The sequence below is a fragment of the Lepisma saccharinum genome, chromosome 16 (assembly GCF_977018435.1).
Source record: "Lepisma saccharinum chromosome 16, izLepSacc3.1, whole genome shotgun sequence".
Classification (NCBI taxonomy): Eukaryota; Metazoa; Arthropoda; class Insecta; order Zygentoma; family Lepismatidae; genus Lepisma; species Lepisma saccharinum.
The window spans coordinates 37138512-37153661 of NC_139244.1; the positions used below are offsets into that span (position 1 = coordinate 37138512).

The 15150-nt window shown below is 40.4% G+C and overlaps 1 protein-coding gene across 2 annotated transcripts in view; it reads right to left on the minus strand.

The window, feature by feature from the left end:
• LOC146000405 (tyrosine-protein kinase transmembrane receptor Ror-like) overlaps positions 1 to 15150 on the minus strand; it is a 597959-nt gene that overhangs the window by 39371 nt on the left and 543438 nt on the right. For both annotated transcript variants that reach the window (XM_083137999.1, XM_083137998.1), the window contains exon 5: positions 13354 to 13426. In XM_083137999.1, coding sequence (XP_082994125.1) covers positions 13354 to 13426 — 73 coding nt within the window. The remainder of the gene's footprint in view (positions 1 to 13353; positions 13427 to 15150) is intronic.

Sequence of the window (15150 nt, forward strand, 5' to 3'; positions counted from 1 at the left end):
GAGATCGACACATTTATGTAATAAACAACATTTATTCAGAATTGGAGTAACGGATAATAAGAGATGCGAATGTGGCTTAGAAAGTGCAGATGTGTATCATATAATGCTGGAATGTATAATAGGGAAATAAATACAAGGGTCGTTCAAGGTTGACTGGGATTTTCATACGTAAAAAATCGATGAATAGCCGGATCATGATGAAACGTGCGGGTGACGTAATGTATTCCTTCGCGAGTAACTAGTGCCCGGCATGTCGTATTTCGCGCATGCGCAGCAGTTGCAGCGAACATGGTGGCAAGCAGTGTGTCTGTGGCTGTGGAGCAGCGGTGTGTAATCAAATTTCTCGTGAAGGAGAAAGTGAAACAAGCTGAGATTTTAAGACGATTGCAAGCACAGTATGGTGAACAAACGATGTCGCGGACAAGAGTGTACGAATGGTGTGAGCAGTATCGCGAAGGACGGGAGCTGGTGACAAATGAAACGCATGGACACATTCGCCCGACTGGGACATGAAGGGCGTTATCCATGTGGATTTTCTGGACAAAGGGAGCACGATTAATGCCCAGTATTACTCCACATCGTTGAGTGGTGCTGTACAAAAGTCCATTCGCAAGAAAAGACCTGGGATGTTGTCTGGAAATGTCATTCTTCTCCATGACAATGCCCGCCCTCACACGTCCAATGTGACAACAACAACTCTGGCCGACATGCGCTGGGAAGTTCTGCCCCATCCCCCCCTACAGTCTGGATTTAGCCCTCAGTGATTATCATTTGTTTGCACCCCTTAAAGACCATCTGGGAGGGAAGAAATTCACGACAGACGAAGCACTGCGGAGCGATGTCCTCCAGTGGCTACGACAACAACCAAGTTCTTTCTACGCCAAAGGAATTCGGGAGCTGCCAGAACGATGGCAACGGTGCCTCGGCAAGCACGGAGAATACTTTGAAAAACTGACATAGTTTGGTGTTTCTTCTGCTACCTATTTCCTCTGCAGAAATAAAAGTCCCGGTCAACCTTGAACGACCCTTGTACATTATACAAGACTTCATGTAGGTAATTTAAAAGTTCAATTTCCTATAAACTTTATGAGTTTGATGGCTAATCCAGATGTTCAAGTGTAGTATAGTGTATTAACATTCTTCAGAAAATGTAACATGAAATTATAAAGGGAAATTATTTTACTTTTGTTATAAATAGTTTTAATACAACTTCTGTGAAATAATGGGTGGAAAGATATAATGATAATTTAAATGTAAAGTAATTATGTAAGTTTCAAAAATAAACCATGGACAAAAAAATCTTAAAATCTGTAAGGTCCAAAATAAAAGATTGATTGGTTTCAGACACGTCAACAGTGGACAAACGTGGAGCTTTTTCCTATGCACAAGATAAAAGGACTCATCTAGTGTTCAAGAAATCCGGCCAAATTTTATCCTTGTCTTGCATTTCTTGATGGTGCCGCGACGAAAACACGAACACAAACTATGTACTACAACTTTTATGTGATAGCTAGAAGAAAGAAGCGGTGAAAAATGACAACGAACCAATCAAGAGAAGCGGGGAGCGGAGAAATTTCAGCTTTCGCAGAAGTAGCCTTTCGGAAGCCTAATGGGATGAAGACAGAAGGATGCCCTCGCATTGTTAGCAATGGAACATTAAGGAAACCGTCCATCCGTTGGCTCTTTGACCTTTCTCCAATCCGATAGCAGCTTTGAATGGTAGGCGGCTTGATAAGAGCGATAGAATTTTATTAAGGGGCAAAGTGGATAACTCAAGATTTTGCTCTATCCTCTCTCTCCTTCTACATATACGTATTGCACACCAATCTGGTTTCTGCTGCTTCTACAGAGATAGTTCATGGTTATTGTTTTCCATCTTGATCAAGAAGGTCTCTCGAGATTGGCTTGTTACGCATTTATGACAAGGGGTGGAGGAACAATTTCGAAAATTGGTTTCTTTAAAAAAAAAAAATTAGAAGTCTGATCCTGACACTGTATGACCGAAAGTATGGACGGTGTTACTCCCGGCGACCAATAGGATAGGAGCGCGGGCAGATTTCAAGAACGTGCTCGTGTGATTGGTTGTTTCGAGCGCCTGATGTGACGCGTATGAAAGGCAACGTCGTCTGCTTCTCTCAGTGACCTAACAACTTAGGTTAGATGAAAGGGGAAGGATTCAAGCCAGAAACTACAATGGCTCTGGCATAAATATAAACAAAGATCGAGTGTCCACCCAATTCCGATGTCGGCTATAGTAAAGTTGATGTTAGCACCACGCTCCAGCCGACCCTAGCCGCCTTCCCCTCCCTCAGTTGCTCGTAGGGACATCGTTAATTGAATAAACAAATTTTGATAAAACTCCTCTCTCTGGCCTCGGTGATCGAACTTCAGCACTTCACAGCGTCTGTTTCCATCCTCCATTCCTGTTCTCACGGTTGATTTCCCACCATTCCCTTCGCCTCCAGAACTTCACTTGTTCGCCATCAGCTAATCTGCGAAGACGTCCCTGCATATCTTAGCATAACTAACGAACTTTTGTGTAATCGTCGCATACTTCACTGGGAGCGATATAATCTAAAAGTAATTAAGCGCTTCCTGGTGGGCCAACGCCTCCTCTCTCTCTCCGCAGTTCTTCCAGGTTTTCCCTTCATTCCAGTTTCTTATCGAGTTGATGAAACGGACACCGCGATCCGTGCATAATCAGTAATGGCCGCTCGCGAGGTGCGACAGTCTGCGATTCTCATTTGTCCGCGTCAAGAGCCCTCTGTGGGAAATTTTCATAATTAAATCTCCATTTGCTGGCTATTAAATTCGCGTTTGCATTATTTCGGCTTCAGATCACGTGGATGGCTTCGAGGCGTGTGTATATTGAGATATCAGAGAGAGAAAGAAATGCCTCGTGAACTTTGTGATGATCTTGTACGCACGGTGCACTGTTCGCGTGGTCCTTCACGCAGTTAAGAGTGAAGAGTCTGGCTCGTAAGGAGGGACATGTTGCGCCCTACTTATATTGCCAGTCTCTGTGACGGAGTGCTTAACGTAGCGAAGGCAGAGCTAGGGTTGGAATCCTGGGTAAGGCCATGGAAGTTCGTAAGGGGGAAAGGGCCCCCTGGGAAAAAAGGAAATACACCAAAAATAATATATTTCACACATATTATGGGGGAAAATGTCCCTCGTTTCCCTCCCCCCCTGGTAAAAGATAACTTGATTGGGCATTTCCTGGGGGGAAAATCTATGGGCAAGGCATTCACTTGTGCCTCTATAACTGCTTAGACCACCCACCTCGCCTCTGATGGTAAAGTAGTGCCAGTACTTATGAAACCTCAGAAAAACTACAGCCTTCCCCGGAAGTTAGCCTAGCGACACTAGCGCCACTGCTCCCATGCCAGGGTTGCAAATGCTGTGGTGGATCTATATAAGGGGTCAGGGCTACCCAGGAACAGGGTTGTTAAAGGTCCAGGAAATAATTCTAATGGGTTCTATTGGGCTCAGCTGCTGGACCGGAACCTTGTTTTGCGCACAATTTAAATTCGGTCCAAGTTGCGTATTGTTTCATTGAAAAACGTTCCTGGACCGAATTTAAACTGATTCGGAAAAAAGGTTCCTGTGCCGTATTTAAATTGATCTGGAAAAAAGATTCCTGGACCGAATTGAAATGCTTTATAGATAAAAAGGTTCTTTACGGTCCAGCAACTCTGCCCAGGAGCTGCCACGTTAAGTGGTCGACTTTCAATCTTGCCACAAAAGTTCTCAGGTTTGAGTACGGACCTGGGCATTGACGTTTTTTGTGAGTATCCCTTCATCAGCTTCACCTAATCATCGCTCATCGTCCCGATTGGCCAAAGAGTGGCAGAAGAACGACGTTAAAGGGCAAAAATACAAATGCATTTTTCTCTACGGTTGCTTATCCTAAAAACAAGGAAATATAATGTAAGGGGATCTGAAAAATAAACAATTATTCAACGCCAAGGGGGAGGGAGGGTGAATGTCCATCGACCGTTCCAGCGTTATGAAAAGTTTTCTTTTTCCGCTAAAATATCATTCCACCGGCAGTCCACTGCATCAGTACAGGTTTTTCATTGATTGATTGCTTTATTTTGCTTAGCTTTGCTGCCATTTTTGGCTAATCACGAAGATGAAGATGAGTGATGACACAATGAAACAGATGAAGGGACATTCGAAACCGGGACCCCTGGCGTCGTAGCACGCTAAGATAACCACCCTGAAAAGGAGGCCACATATCAGTACAGGTATTCGTAAGATTTCCACCATAGATAAAACTAGAAAATGAAGCTGACGATGAGAGAAGATTATCTCTCACTTTCTCTCTCTCTCTCTCTCTCTCTCTCTCTCTCTCTCTCTCTCTCTCTCTCTCTCTCTCTCTCTCTCTCTCTCTCTCTCTCTACTTCGTTAACGTCGAAGAACTGAAGAATTCCGCCGCCACGAACGTGGGTGGGGATAAACAGCGGGCGACTTGTTTTCGTCCAATCACACTCAACCTTTAGCCAATGGACGCAGCTGTCATTCTGCTCGTCTACTCCACGTGGAGTCTGTCACATGACTGCGGATACGCTGTTGCCGTACTTTGTAACTTCAATGTGGAGACCGTGGGAAGGTGGTTGTGCGCGGAGGGACAAGGTGGCGTAGAGTAGATGTGTGGCAACACTGTGCAGTGAATGTAATTGTTGCAGGCGGTGGGCGCGCTCCGTTGACATCAAAGCCAGCCGGTCGTTAACGTAGCTAGCGTGTCGACTATAACGTCGTCGTCTTGTATAGTCCGCGCGTTCATTATATCCCCAGCGGTTAACAAAGGGAGCGGTACTCTTTGTTAAAAGAAACACCCAAGCTGGCGGTTTTCTCTTGAAATAGAAGCAAACAAACTGGAGTAGGAAAGCGATGTTGCCAAATTGAAGAGATAAAGAGGGAAAACAGAAGGAAATGGTAAGGAAAAAATAAAAAGAAAGAGAAACAAAATTAAAGAATATGGAAAGAGAAAAGAAATACAGATAAAGATTAAAAAGTAAGTGTTTAAGGGTATTATCGAAAAGGGGGGGGGAGAAATATCCAACTCTTACACATTAGGCCTTAATTGACACCGGGGTTTGGGGGGGGGGAATTCTGAATTAAACGTGTGGGGGGCAGTATCCAACTCTACGTCTTACATTATGGCTGGTATTTTAGTTAGAGGGGGATTGAACATTAAATTGAGGGGGTATCCAATTCTTGTACATTACTATTGTCTTAGACTGTTGCAAAAATTCTGGTGTGGAGACTGAGAATTCATTTTTTTTGGAGGAGGCAATGCTGTCTAAAACTAGCATGGAAATTTTGGTGTATTGTATTAAATTTAAAGGAGGAAATAGGAAGCTCTTGATAAAGTGTTAAATGTTAGATTGTCGAGAGATTTCTGTAGTGGAGAGAGAGTTCGAACATTAAATTTGGGAGACTGCATTTAGCGATATGATATCCACACGTTTTCGACCCCGAACGTGCCAAAGGGGAAGCTGGGAAAGACTAAATATCTCGGGATCTTAAGTAAGTATTGACACCCCATTAAATTAATATTCTTGAAAGCCTGCAAAGAAATGGGTGTAAATTTTTTCTTGCTCGCTTCACTCGCAATCTTGTGTTGCGAGAATGCGTGTTCGGCGCTTTATTGAGGTGAATGTGAAGTTTTATACTATAGCTACATTACAAGACAAAAGCGATATTCTCGATATTCATTAATAACATCACTTCTTAAAATATAATGCTTAGTGTTCGTATATGGCTTATTTTAAAGCAGGTGCATCATTTGGGGCAAAAATATATCGAATCCGCATTTCTAACTTGTCACAGGAAAATTTTAAATTTGCACTCAAGATAAAATCCAAGTAACAATATGTGTTAAATACTCAAATTGAGTTTTATAAACCCACTCAAAAATACTATTTATATGCATATTTACATATTTTAATTTACTACATTTAACCAATCAATGTGCTAGCTTTAAGTATTTTCGAAAATCGAACAATCAAAAAATATGGACAATGTAACATGGTATTTCATTCAAATAGACATAAGCTATTTCACATTCATCCAAACTATTTTCGGGGGATTATGAACGATTTTATGGGTGGTCTTGAGTGATGGGCACCCCTGTTTAGGTAATAAGGGCAGATCAAGTATAGTGTTCTGTAAAGCTAAGAAAAAAGTTACTTTCGGTAGACACACTGTCGTAATTAAATACTATGTGGGGATTACGATATGGTTTGAGGGCGCAAATGATGTTTTTGGGGGGGGGGCACATGATATAATCTGGAGGGCGCATGACATGATTTTGGGGGGAATGCGCCATTGGCTTTTAGGGGTGGGGGTGGGCACCTCTGCTCTCCATGAAGGAAATAATATCCTGCAGTTTTGTCTTCATACTTGGAATTTTCACTAGCAGCCGTGAGTGAGAACTTGCATTATGCAAAGTCTAAGGAAAAAACTAAAAGCACAACACTATAACAAAGTAACAAAACAGCATCATAACACAACACAACTAGTTAAAAAACTATCAACCCCGCACGTGGTTATGGAGCAAAAATAACGAGAGGCGCCTTGCAACTACAAGAAATGTAAAGACAATGTGGCAACAACGTCTGAGTGCGGTTTGGCTATTGTTTGCTATTGTTGTCAGTGTTAAGTTTTATAAAAGGGTTGCCGATGGGGACATAATAAACGCGCGGACTTTTTAATAAAGGGCTCTCGGGTTTGATACCCGGTGTAGGCACATAGTGGTTCGGATTCCACTTTAAACTATAGGTCCAGTCCCGATTAGCCTATTTGTGCATAAACTGGACTTAGCAACAACTATATCTGAGCTGTCGGAAAAGGTAAGGGCAAAACAGACAATAGCAAAGATCGGATCAACAATACATAACAGGATTTACTACCTTGTCTTCTGTGATACACGGGCACTGCCCACTCTGTGCGGTCTTGCTTGAAGAGACTCAACAAAGCGATCTCTGCTTAACATCAAGTGGAAATAGTTCTTGCAGCCGCCTTAAGATGGCTCCCCCTGTCCCTCAAGAACGGGAGATGAAAAATTGAGAAGTCGCTCACCCGAAAGCCTGCTCCCTCTCCATGCAACATTTTAGGCCCAACTTCCAGAAGCCCCAGAAATCCCTTCCAGTGCCACCAAGAAAAATAAGAGGTCGATGGAACGGAGAGAAGTGGAGGAAGAAACACTAATAGCGGAATAAGTCCGTGAAATGGACGGGAAACGATGGTATAAATGAAAGACGGAATCGAGGGCATTTTCCGCACAATTTCGTTCCCGCCCTTTCGGCGAACACCACCCGCCTGTGCAAGGAGTCGCGAGATTGAATTCTGAAGCTGAGGTTAAAAGGAAAATCATTTTTGGCAGCGGAGAGCTCAAAAGTTTCCCCGATTTAAATGCAAGAGGCTCGGAGCGGCCCCGCCGGCAGCGTAAAAGGATTGTCACTGATTACACCAAACTGCCATACTGTTCAATTGATGAATTCAAGCCACACAAACCATGGTTTCATCATGTCAGTGGGACAAAAAATGTAATTGTATTAATTAACAGACTTGAGATCGGGTCATTTATGTACTAGGCAAACATTTATTCACAATTGGAATAACGAACAAGAAATGTGGCTATAGGAAACTGGAATGCCCAAAATATAATAAGAGAGAAATATCTTACATAAAACTTTATATAATTTAAAGGTTCAATTTGCAATAAATCTGTCAAGTTCTGTTGTCTGGTATAGTTTGTTAATATTTTTAAGAAAGTGTAACATACAATTGTAAAGGGGGACGTTTTTCTTTTTGATTCTAATATCTGTGATATAGGGGAGGAATGTACTTACTGGGGGATGATGTACACAGAATTAAAAATAATGCTAAAATATTTTTCAAAGCAGCTAAAGAGATAGGTTTGGAAGTTAGCAAAGAGAAAACTAAGTATATGCTTACAGGCCGAAACCAAGTGTTAGGTAATAATCAAACTCTAATTAATGATATCAACTCGTTTGAACCAGTTTCCAAATTCAAATACTTAGGAGTAATATTAACAAATGAAAATGATATTAAAGAGGAAATAAAAATCAGGTTTCATTCAGGAAATGCATGTTACTTTTCTCTTCATAAACCTTTGTCTTCTCGTTTAATATCTAAGAAACTAAAAGTTAAAATATACAAAACAGTAATTTTGCCTGTATTTATTATATGGATGCGAAACTTGGTCCCTTACATTGAGAGAGGAACATAAATTGAGAGTATTTGAAAATAAGATCCTTAGGAAAATATTTGGGCCTAAAAGGGATGAGGAGACAAGTGAGTGGAGAAGGTTACATAATTTAGAACTACATAATTTGTATTCGTGTCCAGATATTATGAGAATGATTAAATCAAGAAGACTTAGGTCGGCAGGCCAAGTGGTACGAATGGGAGCTGAAAGAAGAGTTTACAGGATCCTTGTTGGGAAACCTGATGGTAAGAGACCTATAGGAAGGCCAAGACGAAGATGGAGGGACAACGTTGAGATGGACCTAAAGGAAATCGGTATGGATGGAAAAAAATATATAGATCTTGCTCAAGATAGGGACAGATGGAAGGCCTGTGTTGCTGCAGCCATGAACATTCGGGTTTAAGAAGGCTAGAGAGTTTGTTAGTTAGTATAGGGGAGGAATGACGGATATTTTTAATGTAAAGCAATTATGCATATTTTAAATGTACCGGGTGTCCCAGAAGTCTTTCCCTGATTACAAACTTTATTCATATCCGCTATATGCAAGGTAGAGATGTGAAAGTGGTGCCAAAATGTTGGAAAACTAACCCAAGTTTATTTGTTGTAGGTTTGAGTAACGTGGCTGTAGCGCAGCAGTGTCAGTGCCCAGAAAACCGGAAATGTTCACAAATCAGGAAAAAGCTCAGCATGTCCTCTGGTATCACGAGACCCGGTCACCAATAACAGTGCAGAGGAACTTTCAAATGTACAGAATTCTTTCGTCTAGAATATCTGCTTCAATAAGTTGGTATTTAAAAAATGGAATTTATCTTCATTCCCAAATCCTGTCAAGTCCAAGAAACATTGTATGGAAAGATGCCACCCGATGTCAAGAGTATTAATTCCGGATTCCTTGGCACTGACACTGCTACACTACAGCCACATTACTGCAACAAATAAACTTGGTTAGTTTTACAACATCTTGGCACCAGTTTCACATCGCTACCTTGCATATAGCGGATATGAATAAAGTTTGTAATCCAGGGAAAGACTTCTGGGACACCCGGTATATTATAATGAAAAAAACAGCTTAAAAGTTGTTAGATCTAAAATAAAGGAATGAATGAATGCTTGTTGCTGGAGAAAACGATAATGAAGGACATCCAACCTTGTCACGTGAAACAATAGTAATTCTAGTTTAGTAAAGTACCTTATAATTAATCTTTATTCAATTTCTACATACGGTTATTAGTATGTCCTATAATAAAAATTAATATTTCATATATTTAATAAATCCCAACACTGTACTAATAATCTATCACAAAACAATTATTCTTACTAAAATATATAACCAAAAAATATAAAATTCCTTTTGATAATTATAATTTAAAACAAAATAAAATGTGTAATTGAACCCCTATCAAAATATGCCGGATTTTGTAATTTTAAAATTTCTTAGATCCTTTTCCATTTTGTCTCTCTGTATGTTATATCTGCCATTGTTATCAAGATTGTCTGTAAATAACTACAGCCATAACTAGCTTATGGAAACAAATGCTATAGAAGATAAAACAGTCTTCGACTTCATGCGTCGAACCAAACTAAAGTTCTGGGAACTTCAGCCACATCATCCGAATCCGACCATTAGTGAAATTGGATTGCAAAGTACGCTGCGGCACACATACTGTATATACGCTACCAAGGATGGACGATTAATAAAAGAACATCTAAAACTATCTAGAACTACTACATCTTATCCTGCCATGAGAGGAAAAACAAGGAAATACAAACCGCGACAGTTGCGGAGTGGACGAAAATAACAAAGAAAATCCTGCCATTTCATCAGTACAATCAAAATAATGAGTCTGAGCCCAACAAGGGCTGAGAATCAAATACAAACACATTGACTTGACTTGGCAACCGAAGCTAGTTTACTCAGGAATACAGAACATATTAATATATTAACATATTAATTGTAGAAAAAATTACATTAAACATATTTGTAACCATATGTAACTATGTGTCCTCCTCCGTAGTCGAGCGGGTTAAGGCGTTCACTCGTCTTGAGATCGTTCGCTGCGGGACGGCGTAGGTTCGAATCCGGCTCTGGTCGGAATTTATTCGGCCTACGTATAGGGCCGGTGGCAACCCACCATCGTGAGGAAATTGGGAAGCTCCGAGTGAGTGAGCGTAACCTGGTCAAGAAGACCTACAATAACGGCTGGGGGTTCGTCGGGCTGATCACCCGTCACCCCAACACTGGTCTGAGACCTCCACGCTATAACAGGTGACGGCGGAACAGTGTGGGAGGGAGACCAGCAGTCGGTAGGTAAGCCAAGGCCCGCCATGGTGCTGTAGAGCTGTAGGGTTATGTTATGTTATATGTAACTATGTAACTCAGGTTTCTGTTAACGGTACAGCCGTAACAGCGGGCGTATATTCGAGGCTATCTGCGAAGCCTAGACTTAGTGACCAAAATACAGAAAAAAATATCTATCAGAAAATGTGCATAAAATTGTTCATTTCAATAAGATGAACCTGATTTCTTAGGAGTTGGAACATTGCCCGCTTTGAATTCGCGAGGCGGCTGGCCCAGCGCCGGCGGGCAACTTCAAGGGATGGGACGGGCAAGCGTGACAGGGCATCCGCACATATTATTAGCATTTTACCAACGAGGACGACGTTTACAAACAATGAAGTCAGTGGCGGCTTGTAATCACACATTCGCGATTATCTTGAAAACGGCTCGTTTGCAGACCCATGTTTACTGAGACTTCTTTGCTTCTATTATCGTGTACTTTCACCTGTGTCAGTTTGCACTATTACTTATGAGACACCCTGTATGCTTATCCACGAAATGAGTGTCTATCGATACCCGGTGGAGGGGAGGCTTATGGTGGGTCGGATTCCACTTTAAAGTGTAGGTCCAGTCCCAATTAGCCTTACCGTGCATAAAATGGACTTAAAACACCAAATCAATTAAGAATGTATATGAAAATCAGTACCGATAGAACATGGAACGTGTAAAAATCGTACTCAAATCAAACTATTATCACAAGTACTGGCAGACGTGTCGCTTCATATGCCTCACAGGTGAACACAAACTTCCACTTTAACACGAAGTGTTCCCAAGAAGAAAGATGTTATGGAATTATAAAGTATTAATATGCAGACCTGGGCTCAATCGGCCATAATTTCAATCTTTTTGTCGTTGTTGATTTTATGAAAGGTAACTTTATGGTATTTTAGAACTGTACCTTGGCAATTAGAATGTTAAAAATTTTTCAACGACCGCCTCTCCGATGACGTAATGTTGTCGCCTTGTAATCAAGATGACCATAGTTCGGTACCTGGTGGAAGTGCGTACTGGTTTTGATGCCACTTTAAACTGTAAGCCCAGTCCCAATTAGCCTTTCTGTGCATAAAATGTACTTAGAAACTCAAATAAAATCCTTCCATTAGACAGATGTCTGATTATTATCTGATAACTTATCACTACTGCGCCAGCGAGCTCGTTAAGTGGTCGACTTACAACTTCGCCACGGATGGTTCTAGGTTCGAGCCCTGCCCCAAGCACGGGTGTTCCTTTTGTGGGTGTGTCTATATCAGCATCATCTAATTATAATTTATACCCACCTTCTTCATTAACTTCAAGAGGCAGAAAGCCGCATACAGTAAGATAAAGCAAATAAGCTGGTACAACCACGGACACTACTGGCTTGTAAGAAATTCATGGTCTTTCAATTGAATCATTACAACCTACAAGTGTTCGTGGCTGTACAGTTAAAAAAAAATACGGATAACATGCACGCCTTCGAATAGTGAGGGGAAAATCTAACTGGGATACGGCAATTGATATTTGTAAGGGCTCTTTCACCATTTCTCTACACTTGGTTGAGGCTTGTGCGACAAGCGAGACCCTTGGTTGGTTGCAGTTAACTGAATGACAGATGTGCCCGATGTAAAGTAACGAACCAAGAGGGTAAGAGGGGGGGGGGGGGGAAATTGCAATGAAGTTCCCAGTTCTGCCATCTTGCGGTGTCTTGAAGCTAGGAGAAGATTCGGTTTGACAGACGACGTAACTCTCCACCGCAAGTGAATGTTCTTCCCCTTTCCACCAGGGGAAGTCACTTTCTATTAATGTTTACATGTAGCGTGGGGGACACCCTCGCCTCAGATTCTTTCCGGGAGGGGCGTTTTTCTTCTTTTTCATCCTTATTTTGGTCGTCATGAAGACAAGACACTTTCAAAGCTACGGTAATCAGACGATGAAACAGGAGAACTACAAGAGAGTGAGCCTGGAACACGAGTGTTACTTCTTAAGAAGTTGGAAACAAAGAGGATGGGGGAACGATTTGCACTCGTAATGGAGTTATTAGCGATACGAATCCAGAGGTCCTAGGTTCGAATCATATTTCATCAATTTACATTTCCACCGCCCCTGAATCTACATAGAGAGAAAGCAGCGAGATAAAACAACCCAAAAAAGGTAAAGTTTCCCGTCCATATAACACTTTGCCATGGAGGCATACTTAGGGGATGTGGGGTAGGGTCCCCACACACTCTCGATCTCGGCCATTTAGGAGGTGATGTGATTAGCACCACGCTCGGAAAAACAACCTAACACATACATATAAATTATATTAGGAGAAGACTTGATATTCTGCGTTATGAAACGCATTCCTCAATAATTATACGTAACAACGTCTGTTTCCAACTACATTTTGTTCCTTCTGTAGCAGTAAATGATATATTTTTGGCCATTTCAATACAAGCTCTTGGGTTGTGCGTATCATACAATATTATGATCTACCCCGCCTTACACAGTACTGTCTCTGCGACAAAGATGCTAAGTCACATTGATTATACGCAATAACAACAGAAATATTTAGAAAATATATATACATGTATATATATGTCCACATTACCCTTTCTAATACAGTGATAATTTGTTTCGCAATTTAAATCCTCACTGAGGAATCGGATTTTTAATGTCAATCGAAAATGATTATCTTAGAGCTGCATTAGCGATATTGCTATGTTATTAACTAATATTTAGAAAAATTATAACATTTTTTTATGCGATAGGAAATGACCAGGAGATAGAAATAATTGTCATTGCTTGCACTTACCTTCCACCAAGGCCAGGAAAGTTTGGAAAAGCTGGAGCGAAGTTTGGAATAGTTGCTGGAGGATTAACTCGATCTGGAATTGAAAAATGCTGAGGTTAGAACTAGATTACGTCACTAAGAAAAGAAATATTGTCAAGATAAATAGTATATTTGAGCATTGACACTGAATGAATCCTAGTGAAAATCATAGAAATCCCTTTAATAAACGCCCTCTCTTTGTAGCATCGCGAAGTCTGCTATGAAAGCATAATATTTACAATTGACATTGTAAGACTCAGAGAATGGATGAATTCCAAAGTATTGTTGTAAAGCATATGGACATCTTAATATTTACAATTTGGATAACATGTGGCGCATTCATATTAATTATATTTGACAAATGTTATCGTATTTCAATATGGAGCTCGTATTGGGGTTCTTTCGTGTTCTTGTTTAGTTCGTAATAAGCAGTTGATTTCTGTACTAGTTTTAATGAACATACGAATGAGTTTTGAAGGGCTATATATTTAAGATGACCAGACTTTTAAAACAACAAAACGGTTCATTTTTCATACTTTCAGGAAGGAAAGTCGGTACGGCAAAATGTACACATTAAAAAAAAAAGAACTGTTTCGTCATAAATACTTATGTTTTGAAAACTAAATACATAAAATAAATACTGTGTAGTAACTTGCATAATATGCATTCCAACCAAAGAGTCCTTTAGAATAAGAAGTCATTCAATAACATTTTGCCGATTAATGGAACTTCCTCAGAACATCCTTCTTATCACATAACATTTTTTAAAAGTTTACAGAAGTGCATAGTAACAGTAGAGAAGGTGTATTATTAATAATTCTATGCCGATAAGTCGTTGTCACAAAAAAAAATACATTTTGGCGTCCTGTTTACGTTTAAAAAAATTAGAACAGAGACTAAAAAAAAAGGGAATGTACCGGCTAATACGGAACGTGTAGTCACCTTATAAATATATTTAATTTTGTTCTTAGATCCTTGTTGCTCTTACCAGGCTCTCACCTGTTTTATGTTGCGGATGCAAATATTCAAGGTGGTGACGTTTCCGTAATTTTAAAGCTCATTACATCAATGAATAACACGCTAGAAGTGAGTTGTGCCATTTGCAATGTTGAGAGCTGACATTGCTAGATTTAATTTTAGAGAAAATTATCGAATGTGTTCGTGGTACAGTTGGATGCAGAAGTATTACCAAGAAAATTGTCCACCACCATGTTCATGCACTTTGTTTTAACCCAATGAGAGCTTGAAGAGTTGAAACAAAGCAACAATCTGCTGACACCTTCTGTACCAACATTTTAAAATTCCTTAGGATGCAAGAGAAAAATTGACGAATTTAGTCATGGACAATTTGAAGAGCAATACTTGTACTGTACTGGCTGGATTGTATTTCGAAAGAAATAGCTAAAAGATGAATGCGGTGAAATTGGAATCACTGGATCGTAATTTTATTCAGACAATAATACACCCACTAGCAGTAAGTATACAGTGTGTACCAGAAGTAATAGCGCAAACTGAAACTGTGAAAAGCACACGATAATAAAAGCAAAAAAAAAAAAAAAGGAAAGTGTCAGTAAGCATGGTGTCGCAATTGCACCGTTTGGGGGGTAAATGCGAATGTATGGTTACGATCCTCCACTGACTTGATTGTTTGTACACATCGTATGCTTTTCACCTGTGCAGTACCATGGTTCTATTTAGTAACAAGTAACAGAATTAAAAGGTTCACCTCGCTCGACCACATGTTTACTGATACATTTTTGCTTCTGCATGTACTATCGT